We start from the raw sequence: 19,078 nt of genomic DNA, 5'->3' as shown, positions 1-19,078 counted from the left end.
TTTACTGTGACACATGGCATTTAATTCAGTTTGACTAACAAATTCAGTTTCAAATGTTATTCAAATTCACATTTTTTTTAAATACAAAACTTCAAGTTGAGCAATTCAAATTCAAGTTATGTGATTGAAAGTCAGTTTCTACTAGCACATAATTCTGCTTATACACTATCCTGTGGTATACAAGTGTGAATGAAATACACAATAATACATAAATTACTATTTTAAATCCATGTAGATTACTTGTTATCCAGAATCGTGGGTGCAACTAGATGTTATACCGTTCATCTTGCAAATAAATTCAGTATAAATCAATATTTGTCTTGGGCATGAACAGGACAATAAATCAGAGAATCAATCTGATCTTCTACGGCTTTTATTGTGACTCTGCCAATTTATAAAGACAGGCTATCATTTAAGTATGGAAACGACAAATCACTGACAATTGTGCATCATAAAGACACAACGCTCTACAAAACTGTATGCTTAAGTACAAAAGTTTTACCATACAAAAGTACATCACATGAAGTCCCTATGTGTTTTATTCTCAAAGGCAACTGTACAAAACTGTTTGATTTAGTAGACTTAATGTCGCTTAGGGCTGAAAGACTTGAAGAAAACATCTATTTTTTCCTAACAGATACTGCAATTTGATTTGTGATAGAAGTTTTGTAAGGTCAAGATTTGGCTCATTATTTACTGTGTAACAGATTTAAAGCATGTTATGGAGCATTATACCACGTGAGACACCGTTAAAAGTGTAACTATGACACAACAGGGACGACGTGAATTTGTAAAATCTCTGTCAAGACAGTTAAAACCTTAGATCACATGTGCTGCAAAATAGGCGTCTATGAAATAATGAGACTTGCATGCCTGAACCGTGTAGTTTACATTGATTAATGGGTATAAACAACATCTGAAAGCTTCAATCTGTTCAGTTAATAAAATTAAATTACAGGATTAGTCTCATTATTAAATAGTCACACTTCATGCATCCTAAATGGCAGCCTTTTGTGATTTGCTAATTGCATTGATTCATTGTTCAGCCCTAATTTAACTTCAACAAAACCTGTACACATTTTATTACAGATAGATGAGTAAATTATAGGCAAAAATGGCATGAAGTCAAGCTGTTAGCCACTGACTGGAACAGTTACTAATAACCAGAATGATGCTGTTTAAGGAGGTGGAAGTGAATTAACTGAAAGGAAAGCTGCAAACTGTGATTCACTGAGGGAGACAGCACATTTTAAATAAACTCTCCATGATTCACTCTGCTGAGAAATGCTTGAATGAGTGTCTTCCCATTAGAAAAATGGCTTTAATCACTAACAATTAAGCAATGTGGGTCTCTAACACCAAGAATAACCATTTGCTGATTTGATAAGTGATGTCCATGACTCACCTATGAAAGACAAATTATTGGTCAGACAGGCAGGTCTGCATTTCCCGCTGGTTTAAAAATAACTCAAAGTGAACTTCAGAAGCTCTTTACAAAAGAAGGACAAGTTGATCAAGTTACAAAGAGGAACCAAAGTGCTTCCCTTAACCCTGACGCCTGTTTGTCATTTCATATATTCTCATTATTTGCAAATGTCAGCTGTAAAACCAAGTGTTTGTGCTGATGGTGGTGATAATGGCAACTATAGTAACTAAGGACAGATCATTTACTACATTGTGAAACGGTTGTTGGCTCAAGTTTGTCAGACTACAACAATTTTCATGCAGCTTTCTTTCAGTCATCTTATTTGTAGAGTACAAAATGATATCAAACATAATGACACTTTTACTAGAAATCATAATGAAGGATATTATTTTGCTCCTATACAAAAAAACATTCAGTAGAGATTATAAAACAATAGTACAAAATTAAAAAGAAAAAAAAGATCACATAAGGTGCCTTCATCAAAAAACCTACCATTGTACACAATTTTGTGTAAACAGCTTAACAGCAAGTTACACGCAACCTTTCACAAACCAGCTTTGGCCTACCTGATATCCTCCTACACAGCATTTTCCAAATGTACACATTATAAAATTCCATTATCTAAACTACAGACACAGACAAATCCTCATTGGAAATAAAAAATACACTTTTTATATATAAAACATTTTCCCTCAGGCATTTCTGTGCTTGTTTTTTTCACTGCTATGACTGTTTTCAGACAGTAATGAAACACTTTAAATAAAAATGAAATTACATTTACAGCAAGGAGCTACATTCACAATGGATAAAAGCAACAGAATTACCAAATACATTCATAGAAATATAAATATTCACAGCACTCAGCGACTAAATGGATCAGTGGTTTACAGCAAATGGTTCTGAATGATAAGGGGTGGACTGCTGGAAGTGAGTTGCTCTATCCAAAGCTTTGTCAAACACAGTCCTTAACATTTTCCATTCCTACCTTCTTTTTAAGGACGTAAAGAGGCAAATAGTTATTGATCATACTCAGCCCAGGGTGGACGGCAGGAGGGGGAGAAAAATCTCAATCAATTCAGGCAGTTTGCTTTGATATCAAACCGATTACAAGCCCATCTGCATGTCAGCGAAGTTGAAGAAGTTGTCCACGTCCCGTGAGGATGTGTTTTTGTTATCAGAGACAAAAACCTGTGGAGAACAACATAAAATATTCTAAACATGTAGGATTTCTTTTAAAACAGTGAGCCTGTAAAACAACACATGCGATAAAACATAGTATTATTACCTTGGTCCCATTGAAGATTTCACTGGCAATGTTCTTGCAGGCTTCCACAACTCCGTCTCCGTTCAGCTCGAGGGCAATGACAGGACCTTTAGTAATAAGATACGAAGGTCATAATCTCTCAGTGCACCAAGAATCCCAACTCCTGCGTCAGTATCCACAGCTAATTCACATTAAAGATCAATACAGGTTTTAATGCTCAGTGTAAAATCCTGTCACACACTTTGGTTTACAGTAACAGTAGCCGTGTTTCCGTATAACTGTCAAGAAAATGACGCAAACTTTTGAAATGTTGCATGTGAGGAAACTAAGCTGTGTAGTTTTTAAAGGTGAGGGTATAGGCTTATGATACGCATGGCTTTAATAAAAAGAACTAAAGAAGCTAGACACACAACCAGCTGTTTGATAACCATTTTTTTTTAAAAAACCTAGAGAACAAGAAACTGAAAAAACTTTGGTCATTTAGGAAAGAAAAATGGAGAGAGTTCGTTTTATGTCAGCTGGTTTCAGTCGTGTTTCTGTCCAGAGGCGAAGATGACGGAAGAAGTGAAAACAGTCAATTGGTCATGCAAGTCAAATTTTCTTTTACATATTTGAGTGTCAGAGGGAATGCAAAAGAAACAGGAGTTTTAAAGTTCTCATTGATAGCATTACCGGAAAACAGGAAACTAACCCCCGCTAGCAGTTTACGCGTTTTAACACACACATTGCTTCTTTCATGCTGCTCTGTTGTAATACAAACACCACAACTCTTATTAGTACGTGCAGAGTATAAATATGCTGCTGCTGTTGGGTTTATGAAACAGTTTTGTCACAACACATCTTACATACTTGACTGAGCTCCAGATAAGCCAATTTATTGGAGCAACAACAACAAAACAAAACAAAAAAAAAGGAAAATTACCTTTAGTAATCCACTCCACAAGATCATCTGCACTGTTCTGAAACACTCTCTTCACATCTTCAGGTCGCATTGAGACTTCCTTTGTTTGAATCAGCACAAAACCTTTAGCAGTTGCCTGTGAAATTTAGATGGAAACAAGTTATATAATAAACTGAAGTTACCACTGAACCATGAAGCATTTTAAAAATCTTCTGTGTATACACACAGAAGACGCAATCTGTAAAGATACGTCTTACTACCACACTTCACCATCCCACATGTGGATCCGGTTTCATGCTTATGTGGTAGAGTAATGCAACAGTTCAAACATAACTGGAATGTTTGGGAAGCAGCACAGCCAGCTTAGCATGGTGGCTGAGCACTGGAGCTACAGTGCACAAGGTCTTGTTGTTGAGCAAAAGAAAGCATGAAAAATAATTCATATTATTAGCAATATTATAGAATTTCAGGTGATAAACATTGAAATTTTTTATCTGAAACTACTAAGTAATGAAAGCCCATTGCAGTGCATTGAAATGTTAAACATATTTAACCTTTCTCAAGTAAAAAGAAGTACTCTTGCTTCCCTTTCACTATTTTTGAGTCCTAGTCGGATATTTATTCAGAAGAAATAAGTGGGTGGTTTGATAAGACAAGTTATCTTTGACCTACTTTTCTCCTGAGAGTAATACATGCTTCAGTGGTGACGCAACTCCTTTCACATGGAGGATAACGACTGCAGATTGTAATGTGTGCTTTGGAATAATCTGAGAACAGCGGTCGTTAAAGCTTGATTAGATTTCCTCCATGTCTTTTAACTTTCACTCCTTCTACTCCTTCCTGTGATAACTGTGCTTTAAATTTTCTTTTAATTCACCGAAAAATATTTAAAGCAGTTAAAACTGGGTTGTGGCATCACTAATCGAGCTCTGATGCTTCACTATCAAGCTATTAGCATTTTATAAGTTATATACAAACAGAGTAAAACCTTCTCAAAATCTCACCTCATCAATCAGTTTCCGGGCATTTGCAGTCGTGTACTCTCCAGCGAAGAAAACAAAGAGGCAGGACTCCTCGCTGTCCTTACGCCTCCCTCCTTTTGTCAAAGGCACAATGCTCCGTGCAGCTTCAGTGGAGATTCGAACCGACTTGAAGTCAGACTCCGGGTCTGGCGTCGGAACAAAATCTAGAACAGCTGAAGCCTCTGGCAACAAGCTCCAGTTGTTCTCTCCGGACACCGGCGTGAAGTCATGGATGTTGCTCCAGTTGTTGTTGAATATGCTGAGTCCGGCATCTTTGAAGTGGAAGGCCAGCTCGGGGTAGTAGTACTGGAAGCAGCCGAACTTCATACCTGTAGACGACTCGATGATGGGCTGAGTGGCGCAGCACAAGAACACCTCCATCTTTTTACAGTCTCGCGTGCGAAACTGCTGACAGGCCACCACGCACTTGATGTCTTTGCAGTCTCTGAAAAACACACTGCCTTTGACAGGTCCTAGAAAGATGCGGCAGTTGACACAGTCGTCGATGGTGATGGTCGCCGAGTGGTCAAACACATAGATGTTGCAGTTCTCACACTCCTGGATGACAAACTGTTGCCCGTTGAGTTTTCCAGGCAGACGACCCACCGTGACGTCTTTGAGCCCTGTTAGCATGTAGTCTTTGGGGTCAACCTGTGTGGAGAGAAAGGTGAATAAATAAGAACCCAAGCCACATATTTGGAAATGCAATTTTTTAAACCTATCTCAGTAATAATATTTAACTCTCATTCTACAACAATTGATATATCTGACTAACTATTTTATTTTCATTTATTTTATTTATTGACTTACTTACTATTATTATTACAATTAGTCTTGTCTTTATGGTTTTACCCTCTATTTTCTTTTATTCTACTTGCTTTTTTTCCCCGTAAATGGATATAGCATTTTTGGTGCTTTTACTATTTTATTCAGTGTTGTGGTATTGACTTATTTTGTAAATCTGTTACCATGTTTAACTCTATTCCTCCACTTTTCCCTGTCTAGTCTTCTTTCTTGGCCTCCCTGAGTATCCTTATTATTATCATTACTCTGATTTCTTCTCAAAGCATTATTAGTTGTGCACATCATATCATCTGAAAAATGTGTTGTTTTTTTCTAATCCACATTAAAACTTAAAATCAGATTTACTTTTCTTTGATTCAGGTGTCATTTAATTTTCAGTCATTTCAAGTACATTCTATTTGCATCATATTTACATGTCTCAAAATTGAAACACTGCTAATTTGGCTTCTGACCTGCTTGGCATTGTTGCCTAAAAAAAGACCCTAAAATCTTTCTTGCCCAGTGGTTACATTAGTGCTTTTTCTACTCTCACACAACATCCTGATCACGCTCTAACTGCATGCCGATAATATTCATGACACACTATTTTAGTCTCATCCTGTATCATAAAACTTAAAGATTTTACTTGATAGTCATGAAACATTTATTTCTGACTTTGAACATCACCTTCACAAGAGCAACCATTTTTTTTACTGTCCTTTCCCCCCCACTTCTATCACACTGCTCAACAAACAACAGCTCAATTTGAAGTCTTGCTGTTTCCAGCTATATATCTGATCAGCATTGTTTATCTCTGGATCCCTTCTGGCATCATGTGTCCGTTTACACAAAGTGTAATACACAGCTCCTAGTACTAATGCAACATTCACATAGCTTTTAGATGGTAACGTTTAATATATGGTTTTACATGTGGCTTATCTTTAACAGAGCACAGGGGGAAATTTGTGTCTGACTTCAGAATGACTGACAGAGTGGCCCTACCCTTCCTGACAATGTGCAATAGTTTAAATTAACACCTCTGGCAAACATGAAGTCAATAAATAGCTCCATCAATTGCAACTGCTTGGAACTGAGTGCTTTTGACTGGGGACTGGTTTGACAGAACATAGTCTGTCACATTAATTCAACACTAACAACACACATCACTGTGCCTGTTTTTATGTTTCACTACAGCAGTTTCAGTCTTTCAGTGCATCAGTCGTGCTTGCTTTTGACCCTGTTAACTTGCGGGTGGTTACCGGTCTATTTTCAGACTGTACAACCGGATTCGTGGTGTTTAAAATGCAAATTTAAAGTGCAATATCCCGTGAGTGAAACCGGAAGTTGAACCACCACCTCGTTTACGCCTATTATGTCTGAACAGGCCTGAGTTAAGTGAGGCCAGGTCAGCAGTGGAGCAGGGAGCTACACGGTGCTGTGTAGTAATCCGATAATGAGATAAAGCTGGAAAGAGAGAGAGAGAGGGAGGCTTGGAGCATAAAACTCAAGGGTGTTGTCAACTTCTAATGAGCATTGCATGCCTCTCCTGGCTGAATTATCACGATAGTTTGCTGCTGCGCCACGAATCTCTGCGACTAACTGGGGTCAGTTTACATTGGGTGCTGTAGCACTCAGGAAATCACTTTAGAAATGCATGTATCATGTTTCGGCGACGTTTTCATGTATATTTACATCAGAGCAGACAGTTATCATTGATGCTTCGTTACACAAACATGATGTACATGTTTAAATTAACGGTGTAAGCTGACTGCACCTCTCAGACTAAATTAGCTACCTGGTGGCGCCTGGACACACAAGGTAAGAGATGCTGGAGGTTCAGGTAAGCTAAAGTTAAGTAGCTAAGAACCCCCCTTACCAAAATACAGCCATTATACTTATTTTAGCACTTTACTCTGAGTTTTTCAGAAGCCGTTACCTTTTCTCTCTTATCCCAACTGTATTGTTTCGGAGCCTCGTCGGTGTTGTTGCCAAGGGGAACCGCGTTACTTGTCGTAGTTTCGACAGTCGTTGTTGTCGGCGTACGATCCTCTTTTTCCGACGACTTTCTTTTGGATTTCTTCGAAAAGAAGCACCCCATCCTGCTTGTTCGATAGCGACCAGTTTTATAACCGTAACGTTAGCTTGAAGAACACGACAAATGTGAGGCAGAAGCTTAGCCACTTCAGTTGACAAGATTTTTTTTTTTTTTTTTTAGCTTCCCGTTTCCCTGCTTCGTTTCGCAACCAATCGATACCGTGAGGGTTGCTGCAGTAGCCAATCACAGAGCGAGACGGTGTGATGTAATCACGCACAGGAGATGTGTGCCCATGAGACGTTTAGGGACAAGTGTAGGAAAAAAATAAGATTTCTGCAAACAGGGTACGTTTTAATTCCCTTTTATGTACAGAAAATATAACACAGACAAACCAAGTGTGCTTGTATTTAACTATTTAAAACCGTCTAAAATGACTAAAGTACAGTATATACATTTTAACATTTTATAAGATTATATAAAAACAGGCAACAACAAAAATATCTGCAAAATAAGCAATGCAGCTCTTTGCTATATTTATATTTTGATTATGTGCAAATACATGGGTATGTGCAGGTCTATATATAAATATGTGAATATATATATGTGTGTGTGTGTCTGTGTGTGTATAAACATAAAGATCTATGTTCGCCAGTTACTGACTTTGTTTCATTTCGCATTGTGAAAAAATAGTTCTGAGTTTTTTTTTCTTTACAAAAAAAGCAGCACAGAAACCAGGATGTAACTTCTGAAATTCATTTTTAAAGCAAAATAAAAAATATGAAAAATGAATTGCTAAAAAATAAGCCAAAACTGAATAGAACTTTGTAAGATCAACTTGTACAATAAAATATGTATGAAATATTACAATATTAAAACCACTAGCAACGACCAAGAGCTGTTGAGAATTTAATTAAATGTGCTAACTTCACCTGTCGTAAGTGTATAATATATTCTGGTGTAATGATGACATTTATCCTTCGTCTCTACTGTTTCTGTGGCAAAGTACAGTCAGAAATGTTACTCATCACGCAATAGGGCTCTATAAAGTCAAACGGTCATCACCGCTTGCATGAGTGGTTAGCGAGGAGGGAAAATGTTATTTTACCAGATTACCATGAACGCACCGTTATTGCCACACTCGGCACACCCCTCTGGGTCAAGTTAATTGAATTTTATTTATATAGAACATTAGAAATAAATGAGCTAAAATACTCTCCAACAGAGAAACAGGATTAATGGTACAAATTTGCCTCACAAGATTTAATATTAAGGTTAAAATCTGACAGATTTACATGAAACATCAGGGTTAAGAAACCCATAATATTACATATTAGACTAAATTACTTTACTAATTCAAAGGTTAAAGACTGCTCCCTTCAAACTTATACAGAAATCGCCCCAAAATTTAAAGATTCCCTGTCAGCAAGCACATTAGCAACAGTAGAGGAAGAGACATGAGGGAGAGTTATTTTGTTTAACCATAAAAGCAGCTTATACGTAACGCTTGTGTAAAGTGTTTTTACATAAAACAAAAACGTGTTGAAATAGTATGACTGAAAAGGTCCCGATACAAATCATTCATATTGATTTGTGGTAGTTTTGTTTTAACAGCCTGTCCGGTTTATAGCTACAGTTAGACTGCTGATAAGAAGTTTGAGTTATAACGAAAAACAATTATGCAAAACCCACCACAGCGACATGTAACCATCGAGCCACATGTCAGATAAGCTTGCAACTTAAGCCACTCGGCCACTCTAATAATAGGTAATCTCCCCCTCATGTGTCTGTGAAAGATGCTCTGAAGCCTGACCTTTCTGTACATCCCCTTTTCATTCAGTCTGCATGTGTAATCACGATGACTGACAAACAAAATTCTAATGCTGCAGACCTTTTATAATAGCTGTGTCTGGAAACTTCTCTATTAAAGGAGCATCTAAGCATTAAATTTAACAGGAAAAACATCCACAGAGAGAATTGAAAGTGAAATCACAGCTAAAGTAGAGATAAGTTGCTTAAGTCTTGTGAACATTTCACCAGACTTCTTGTAGCTGTGTGTGACGGTCCCAGTGATTAAAAATCCTATTATAAAGCATCATCTGATCCACTGAGATACTTTTAAATTGTATTGTGTCGAAATAACTTCAAGAGATTCACCTTTTTCTCATCCACACAAGGCTTTCTTTCTCCAATGTGACTACCAGTGGGCTTTACAGGGAACATATATGACTTACGAACAGGCACTTGAGCCTTTTTTCATTATATCAGAGTGAAACCAGCAACACTTGAGTTATATAGCTGCATACATAATAAACAAGACATGGCTGGATTAACCTGTTGTGGTGCCCTGAGGCTCTTGAACGCCCCCTCACACACACACACACACTTTCTGTACTTTGTGTATGTACCTTATCACCTCCAAGATCCCATTAAATAACTGTCATTCACTGATTAAAAGTCGATTTATTCAAATATATGCAGTATGTGAGTAAAATGTAAAATATATGTTTGGATTTCCACAGTATCATCCAATGGAAAAAATGTTGAAAACCTGTTTGATTCGTAAATGGCAGTAAACTATACCAGATATTAACACTAAAATTACTACATTATAGTATGCATGCTTGGTAGTAGTATGTATAACACTGGCCTAACACTGTCCTAATAATACCAGCTATGTGTCGTTGTGTCTGCAGTCGGCCATTTATGTATCTCCAAGAATAAGGATGGCTTTACATGTTGACATGTATGAAAGTAAAATAAGACACCTGCATTGACTTATTTATGTCACCAGGGGGCAATGCAACAAGCTGTATCCTCAACACTGACTTGTTAAGTCAGCGTAAAATAGAAACGGCTAATGTGTAAGTGAAAGGTTGTCTGTTAAACATCCAGCAGATATGGAACAACGTTAACATTCATTTTAAATCATCTTTCTGGCAACCTAACAAATGTAAGTCTAATATTTACTTTAATTGTTGCTCTCTTTTTCGTCTCCACTAGCACCACATCTGAGGGAAACAGCTAGCCTAGCTCTTTAGCTGCTACCTTAGCTAGCTGCTAGCTTGACTCTGCCTATAATGGTGCTGTTAGCATCAGTCGTCTAGAGCTTATTTACTGAAAACAGTTGCTGGCTGCAAGGAATGAGGCTGACGAGGGTAGTGTGAGTGTATTGAAAATGAAAAAGAACTAAATTGTGAGCTCAAAGAAGCTAAAATGTTCCGTAGAACTAAAAGTATCTACAGAGTCTGGTGATAGTTCCTCTGGGTTGATTATCAGGTCTACCCATTGACTATATAGATCGTACTATATATCCACTAGTTTGTTGAAAACCATTTTAAAAGTGTGAGTTTGGAATATGCTCTATTGAAACCAGATATAAAAAGATACACAGAGAAACGACGGATCTGCCTGGAAACTCAGACATCGCGTACTGTGATAACTTTTTTTTTTTTGCATCTATTTCACTCTAAATGGAACCATAACTTACAAAATATACATCATGCTGTATTAAATGATGCTTTAAATGAGCAATTACAACCATAAACCCATTAGGAAAATGTCTACTGAAGTGACAAATCAAGACATAGGATCATTTTCTCGTAGACTGCTATATAATCAGGCTTTTTTTTTTTTTTTTGCAACCAGAGGTGGTTGTCAGAAAGAATGCAGGTAGAGACATGACTGGGAAATATAGCACAAAAAAGGGGGTGTATTTTGAATTTAACCACTTTATTCATCATGGTATGGAGGTATTAATCTTTATGTTAACACAACAATGGAAAACACACAAATAAATAAATTACACATACAAATAAAAATAAATAAGTTACATTAAATAAAGAGGTTTTCATTGGTCACCATACATCCAATACAATGAAGTAAAACTACTGGACTTTCTATCAAACATTGCTTTCATTGCTATTTATATATTGTCTATCACAGTTATATATTGTGTCATTTTATCACCCAGGCCTCAGTTTATGACTCGTTATCTTGACCTTTCAGACCTTGAAGCTACATCCATCAACAGTCTCCAGGTCCACCCTCCAATTATGGATGTGCCACTTTCTGGTGTTCTGCCAAAAAATGATTTGTGAGTAGCAACTAAACTTATTTCCTTTATTTTACCTGCCCTGTGCCAGAGAATGTAACCAATCCAGTTGTTTATACCAGCTGAAATGACTTTAGAAGACCAATTCACCTCATGTAATGCTCATATAATGCAGTTTTCCACCTACCAAAAAGTGACCACAGCTGCTACACTGCGATTAAATTGTTATTATTGCATCAAAATTATAATAATATAAAAGTATGTGGTTGCAAGAAACATTTAAATTTCACAAATATGTACCTTTTACTGCCACCACAGTCAGATAGTTTTGTGTGTTTGCTTGTTGTGATAGTTTAACCCTGATAAAAGCAACTGCAAATGAACAGTTGCCATGTGTATGAAATGTGCTATACAAATACAGTAGCCTTGCCTTGCCTATAAAGCTATAAAATGACGTGTGCAATCAGCAGGTGATCAGTACCGGTGTAAATAATTTGATCTGTCATTTTTTTAAAATCTAAAAACACTGATTGGTGCAGCTTTGAGTCTGAGGTTCTAGAAATACCTCCCTCCCCTCCAGCTGTGGCCCCATGATACCTCTCACCTCCACCACCTTCACTACTACATGATCCGAGCAGGATATTTGCTGCTTCTTTTAATTCTAACCACCAGCCTGAATTTCCTGTTTTGAGGAGGACGGAGCTCTTGAAATGCACAATCATCAGAATCCCCGGACAGTGACTCAGTAGGTTGCACTCGGCGGCGGTTCGGTCTCCTCCACAAGGGCAGCGCAGCGTCTCTCTCCCGAGCGCCTGTTTTCACATCGTGTACCTTTAAAAGGTTGAACCCCGGCGGTCTGTGAGCAGCGGATTGTGGCTCCTCTCGGCTCAGCTGTGCGCACCATCCAGCAGTGACATGGCACAGAGGCGGTGAGCTGCCAGCAGCCGCAGCAGCATCCTGCGCCATGGACGCGCTCCGACGGCCGAAGCGGAGCGCAGCGCTGGACGCGATCATGATGGCCGTGTGGATCCTTCTGAGCTCGGTGTCTGGACTGAAGGCGGAGGACGACGGAATGGAAGAACTTGCCACCGAGAAGGAGGCTGAGGAAAGTCACCGACAGGACAGCGTCAATCTGCTGACATTCATTCTGCTGCTGACCTTAACGATCCTCACCATATGGCTCTTTAAGCACAGAAGGGTTCGTTTCCTTCACGAAACCGGCCTGGCAATGATTTACGGTGAGGTTTATGGATTGCATTTTGGATGCACACACACACACACACACACACACACACACACACTGATGCATGCACACACACTCTCTCTCGCTCTCCTTCACACCACCACCTTCCCGCAGGCTTTGCATGATTCAGTCTCCCTTGTGGTTACGCAGCGGCTGCACGGAGACGATGAGAAGACAAACCCGAGGACGCACATATGATTTAAGGCTGAATAAAGGCACCGACGCGCCTCCGCATTTCCAGCAGCTCACATTGCTCCTAATTGGCTGGGCCAGTGCTAATTTCTAGAAGGTGCTTTAGGCTGCTCAGCCTCGTCTGCTCTCCACTAGGCTGCTGCATGTGAAGCTTTACCCCGACTGGCTGGGAATGGCATGCGGGCTTTTAAACATGACATTACATAACACACACTATACTGTTTTACCTCCTGTGACACAACAATAATAGAAAAATACATCTAATTCTGCTGTTTTTTTTATGGAACTCTTGCAAAATATCAATCTGAAATGTTTGATTCAGTCACCATATGTTCATCTTTCAAGCTCTGACAGTACTTTTTATGTAAATCTGATTTTAAAAAAACATGTTTAGTTTACTGCTCAGAATTCTGTTAGGTTCAATTTCACCAACATAATCATCAAAAAGCGACAAAAACAAGAGGAGAAGGCCACAAAATGAGAAAATCAAACGTCTGGATGGATGTCATCAGCTGGAGTCTGGATGTATTTCTGTGCCAGTGAGTTCATTATTCCTACAGGGACGTCTATATAGGCTAAGCATGGATGTTCACTGCATGCACTCATGTAATGCACACTATATCATCTAAGCAAATTAACAGTGAAATCGGCAAAGACCAGCCGGTTTTTCCAGAGGATAAATTCATGTAAAGCATCTAAATCTCTCTGGTTAAACGCTGGGAACAGCTGGAAACCCCTCGCTACAATGTGTGCCAAGTAAACCTGAGGTAAATGTCTCAGATGAAGAATTCACTTGTGCCACATCTGTGCTGCATTCTTCTTCGTGGCTTATCAGAGTGGTCCCAGTCAGTCGATGCTGTGAATGTCACTTATTAACCAGGCACATCCACATGAAAAAGGCAGACTTTGATTTGTTTTTTAGGGCTATAAAAGCAAACTGGTCTTTGGTGGTGTTCCAACTATGCTGCCTGTTTCCAGCTCCACAATTATGAGCCATGTGCTGCAGCGGGAGGTCAAACAAGGAAACTGGCTGTAATGTTAGAGCTGTGATTTACTATTTACAGATATGGGAACATAATTTGACAAACGCAAAGCTTTTGTGCACATTTTTATATGTACAACAAGATAGGCTGAATCATCACGTGGATCATTATCTCATTAGGAATGATTCCCAGAAAAGATTGTTTTGGTGAGTTCAGTGAGACACAGTGATGTTTAAATCTGCACCATACAAAATCAGACTGTTTATGTGTTGGACGCTCAACAGTATGAAAGTGTTGCCAAGTAGAAACCTCATCGCAGCTTTGACTTGCTGCCTGGAGAACAGCCTCTGTAAAGAAAGTTGTTTTTTCATGTCTGTGTAGATTCTCTCTAATCCAGGTCGTGGTAATCCAAAAGGTGCTTAAGCGAAAGCCACCTAGATGTCTTTTTCACTCTTTCAGACATATCATCTCTTATCCAAGAGCCTTCCTCAGTTCTAACTGACTAGTGGGGAGTTCCAGACATGTATTTAAGGCCACCTGTAGTCCACTTGTTTTCCATTTAAGCACATAGAACTTGTTTTTTCATGTTATCAAATGCCAGTTTTCCTTCCTAGTCCAGATCCATGGAAAGAACCTAAAATTTCTGCATTTTGGGTATACACCGCAAGAAACTGAAACAACTAGTGGTTAAATCAGTCCCTGAAATAAACCACCTTCTGCATGTGTTTGTGTGTGTGGTTAGGCCAAAGCCAGAGTGTGATGTTCATGATTAACCCTGTCGCAGAAACAACCAGCGAGTACAGCTCTGGCAGCGTTGCTTTGCCGTGTCTCCTGCAGATAACTGCCGTCTGATAGGAGGATTTATGTCCTCTAACTGCCTGCCTCATTCCCTTTCTTCCAGGCTGTAGCTCTCTCCATGAGATTCTGCTTATCATCCCCCCATTTTTCTTTCTTTGCTCGGCTGCTCACTGCGTGTTACTGCCTGATCCTGTGGGCTCGTGAAGCAGAAGCACCCGGAAAACTGTCTAGTGCTGAGCTTCTTTGGTGACATTTAGTTTTGCCTCACATTCATTAGCTGATTAATTGTAAAGGTTATACCCGTGATTCTTCTTTTTTCTGTCTTCTCAGGGTTGCTGGTAGGTGTGATTCTGCGTTACGGCATTCCTGCAACCAGCTACCACAATAAGACGCCTCCAAGCTGCTCGCTGAAGGAAGGACCTGCCAGCACCCTGCTGCTTAATGTCAGCGGCAAGTTCTTTGAGTACACCCTCAAAGGGGAGATCAACTCCAGAGAGATTCACAATGTGGAGCAGAATGATATGTTGCGCAAGGTAACAGTAAAACAAAAGAGATCAAATTCAGCTCTGCATTTATGCCACATTCACCCAGTTAACTCTAAATGTGCTGTCTTTTCCAGGTGACCTTTGACCCTGAGGTGTTCTTCAACATACTGCTGCCTCCGATTATTTTCCATGCCGGGTACAGTCTGAAGAAGGTGAGAAGTCACGAGCGCTTTAAAAACAAATTGACGTTGCGTGAGGTGATGTCGGGCCAGGTGGACCTATCTGTTGCCACAAATTGCTGTTTTCATTAGACAGATGGTTTACGAAGAAAAAAGTGATTGGCCAGACTGTGAGAGCGTTCAGTGTTTTCTGAACATAAGTAGTCCTTTTGAGGGGAAGTCCAGAGCAGATGACTTTTGTTTCCTCTCGGCATTTTCACTGGCACAGAAAAAACGGCTGACGCTGACAATATGAGCAGTTTCTGCTTTTGATTGTTGTAAAGTGTTCTCTAGGGTCTGAAAACAGACAAGGCTTTGTTAGGAGAGTCCTTGTACGGCTCTGATTTCTCACTACTCATCCATCACTGTCTTTCCAGTGTGTGAATTTCAACTACGGCAGGTTAGTCTTTGCTATGCATGAAGACTGTGGGTTGGTTTAATGTTAGCGCTTTAATGTTCTGACCTTGAAATAATGGAGAGTGAAATGTGTTTAAGCAGCTGCTGACATTTGATCTATGGACTTAATGTGAGGACATCCACATCTTATTATACAGTGATAAATCATATAAAGGAGAAATCAGATGAATGATGGGAAATGGCCTTCTGCTTTGCCACTGTGCAGACAAGAATATGACAATGGTTTATCGTGAAATGGTTGAATTGTAATTTAGTTTATAGTAGTGATGGGGTGTAGCTGTAATGGTGGCAATGATGGCAGGTTGGATGAATGATCTGTGTCAAAATGTCTCATCAAAAAGATCTGAGACTGAGTAAAAAAAAAAAAAAATCAAAAACTGTACTTGATTTAAATTTGGCACCATCCCCCCAATAGTCTCTGTCTGCAGCAATAAAATGCTCCCAGTGCTTCTGCAACATGTCAGTCCTGTTGTGTAATCATGTACATCACAATCTGTGATACGAGCGGAATGTGCTAAACTGTGTCTTGATGATGACTCCCTTGACTTGAATTTCATTTTTGGGAAGAGGAAGAAATATGCAGGAAGCAAAATCTATCAAGTAAGGCAGGTGGGGTGTGATGATTGTGTTGTTGTGGCTAAAAAACCTAAGCGTAATTACCATACAGTGGCTGGGTGCGCCACACATTGGAACTCCCACATGCTGTTGAACCGTTAAGGTTGTTCACACTGAGCGCTCTTCCTCAAACACCTCAGGACATTACTGTAAAACTTTGCCTTGACAGTCCAACTTAATTACGGTTGCACAACCACATGAATGTTTTAAGAAAACAATGCGTGCTCCTAGTGTGCTCCTGATCTTTTGGGCCTTGTCTGATCTTAGAGGAATCGTCCGGTTTTGGTTTGTTTCTGCTGTTTCTTCTCTCAGTGGTAGCTGCAGACCTGGTTCTGCTCACCGGCCATGATCCTCACATGAAGGTTAAATCATCCTGGCTGTTATCTTCTCTTATCCAGTTTAAGGTTCATAAAGAAATCACAAATGCACAACTGTGATTAGTGGCCACAAATACACAGGTTCTACTGTTAATAGGTTTTAATTTGCAGATTTTTGCATTTCTGTTGAATGATGAAGTAGTCATAGATGTGTTGTAGGTTTTTGTAGTCATTGATGGGATTGCCACCATTATTGCGAGAATAGTAGGGGTGTATTATGCAGTTCTACTTGTCATCACAACTTTAAATATCCTTAAAGAGGTTTCATTGGTACTTTAGAACATGCTGATGGTGGATGAGTCAGGGAAATAGGAGGATTCTATGCTTTCTTTATGTGATATAGTCACTTTAGGTTGTTTTGGTGGTCACAAAAGGCCTTAAACTCTGGAACAATTCAGAAACAGAAATTTTCTTTTCCAACCAAAGGTTTAGGTTTTTGGTGAAGCTGACTAGTAGCGATGAGCTTGTACATGTTGCAGAAACATGACAGTGACGTGCTCTGTGTTCGTACATTATCAGAACTTTTTGGATCAGCCCAAATGAATTGCTATAAAGTTTCCGCATTCATAGTCCTGAGAAAATGACTTCTAATAACTTATGGTGATCCCTTGACTTTTCCTGTGGCCCCACCAGCAGGTAAGGAAAAGTTTTACCTTATTCTGTTAAACATCTACATCATAGATTGGGCTAAAGGGTTTGTACAGACGTCATGATCCCCAGAGGATGAATTCTACTGTTTGATATTTTGTTGAATTTTCCTTCAACTTAACATCAATGTGCAGTGAACTTTTAGATTTAATATTGAAATGTCTCACAATTATTGGCTGGATTGCATTGAAATCTGGAAATGATGAAGTCATGTTTCCCCTTTTGTGGTCATTTAATGCCATCATCATAACCAAATACTTGCAAAACTAATGACACTTCCATCAGCCTTAACTGTACTTTGTGTTTTCTGTTAATTGGCAAAAAATAAATAAAAAAAATTGGCAAGCTAGCACACTAAACTGAAGATGGTGGTTGTCAAGATCAGCATATTAGCATTGTTATTATGAAAGTACTAGATCACATTTTTTGTGCTACTATAAAATTTCCAAAATCTTATTTTATGAAATATTCCTTTGAATGTCGTTCAATTTAGCATTTAGTGAACAGAAACAAAGCCTTGCAGGGTCTCCAGTGTGGTTGTAAACTTGCAACTGTGCTAATATGTACAGTATGTCCTGCTGCTAGTGACTGTTTAACTGCAGTTTAACTCGATGAGCCCGAGGCTGTTTTCCAGGCAATTACAATACTTTTATTTTAAGCTCTTATCTTGGTTAGAATTAGAGCTAGCCATACATGCTATATTTATTTTTTTCCCAAATGACCTAGGCCAGGGGTGTGAAACATAAGGCCCGCATGCCAAAAGCAACCCACCAGAGGGTCCAATCTGGCCCACGGGAAGACTTCGCAAAGGGTAAAAATTACAAAGAAGAAATTGAATAATTATGGTGGAAATACTTAAAGGCACTGAACATTGTGTTAAATGATGTCAGTCAGCAGCGTCAGTACAAAAGAGTTTGGTTTGGTGGAACTCTGGTGTTCATGCACTGCTACAACTTTTATGTGCTTTTTATGTATACATTATATAAATGTACGAGGCAGGGGGATAACTTAACCTTCTTCCTTAATAGTTCCCACTTTAGTTTGTATGGTGTGGTGTGTCAGTTCAGGTGGTCAGGATTCCCACACAGAAGTGGAAATGAATGTAAATTTAAAACAATATCTACATCTTGACAAGTTGTTTTGATCAGAAAGTAAAATACTATATTGTTCAATTCCAGACACCTGTGATTCAATCTTTTGTGTCTTTGTAGATACACTGTGATCTGTAACTTGTAATCCACGTGTCTAAGTGATGAACTGAGACTTAATATTGTTGAAATTGCACTTAATTTTTCAGGTTGAATCCGAATCAGAAGGTTTTATTGCCAAGTAGGTTTTCACAAGTGTGTACCAAGATAAACAAAAAGCAGTGACAGAAAGTAATAGAAATCTTACTGTTCATAATGTTTTGTGAAAAGGTAGTTCAATAAATGTAAACATTTTCACAATGTGCTTGTACTTTTTTGCACTGAAGCAAAGAGAGAAATTTGGAGTTGTCGTTATTTACAGGTTATTATGCTGTGATTTTCCTCTCCGACACACAGATCAAATTGGGCTGTAATGTCGGCCCTGCAGTAAAATGAGTTTGACACCCCTGATCTAGGCTAACCAGATCTTCCA

General features: G+C 38.9%; 2 protein-coding genes across 6 annotated transcripts in view; one reads left to right on the top strand and one right to left on the bottom strand.

Annotated features, from left to right (window-relative positions):
* Positions 1–357: 357 nt before the first annotated feature.
* rp2 (RP2 activator of ARL3 GTPase) lies at positions 358–7,622 on the bottom strand. The gene is made up of 5 exons (XM_023267077.3): positions 7,333–7,622; positions 4,596–5,264; positions 3,613–3,727; positions 2,712–2,797; positions 358–2,614 (listed from the first exon to the last, which is right to left on the bottom strand). The coding sequence occupies exons 1-5, from the start codon at positions 7,492–7,494 to the stop codon at positions 2,531–2,533; spliced, it is 1,116 nt and encodes a 371-aa protein (XP_023122845.1). The 5' UTR covers positions 7,495–7,622; the 3' UTR covers positions 358–2,530.
* Positions 7,623–12,070: 4,448 nt separating this feature from the next.
* The window catches only part of slc9a7 (solute carrier family 9 member 7), a 43,611-nt gene continuing 36,603 nt past the window's right edge, over positions 12,071–19,078 (top strand). For 2 of the 5 annotated variants that reach the window (XM_035946746.2, XM_035946747.2), the window contains exons 1-3: positions 12,071–12,720; positions 15,029–15,231; positions 15,318–15,395. In XM_035946746.2, coding sequence (XP_035802639.2) covers positions 12,447–12,720; positions 15,029–15,231; positions 15,318–15,395 — 555 coding nt within the window. In that variant the 5' untranslated portion in view covers positions 12,071–12,446. Of the gene's footprint in view, positions 12,721–13,317; positions 13,457–15,028; positions 15,232–15,317; positions 15,396–19,078 lie in introns of those variants that run through there. The other 3 variants (XM_023267073.3, XM_023267074.3, XM_035946745.2) reach the window with 3 other exon arrangements.

This window comes from Amphiprion ocellaris, chromosome 2, assembly GCF_022539595.1.
Source record: "Amphiprion ocellaris isolate individual 3 ecotype Okinawa chromosome 2, ASM2253959v1, whole genome shotgun sequence".
Classification (NCBI taxonomy): Eukaryota; Metazoa; Chordata; class Actinopteri; family Pomacentridae; genus Amphiprion; species Amphiprion ocellaris.
The sequence above is the reverse complement of the archived record's forward strand: the minus strand, read 5'-3'. Positions and strand labels throughout refer to the sequence as shown.

Excerpts from the sequence above, each read along its gene's own strand:
- rp2 (XM_023267077.3), bottom strand. The coding sequence starts at position 7,494 with ATGGGGTGCTTCTTTTCGAAGAAATCCAAAAGAAAGTCGTCGGAAAAA. Across the intron at positions 5,265-7,332 it reads GTTGGGATAAGAGAGAAAAG|GTTGACCCCAAAGACTACAT; the intron begins GTAACGGCTTCT and ends CTCTCCACACAG. Across the intron at positions 2,798-3,612 it reads TGTGGAGTGGATTACTAAAG|GTCCTGTCATTGCCCTCGAG; the intron begins GTAATTTTCCTT and ends TTATTACTAAAG.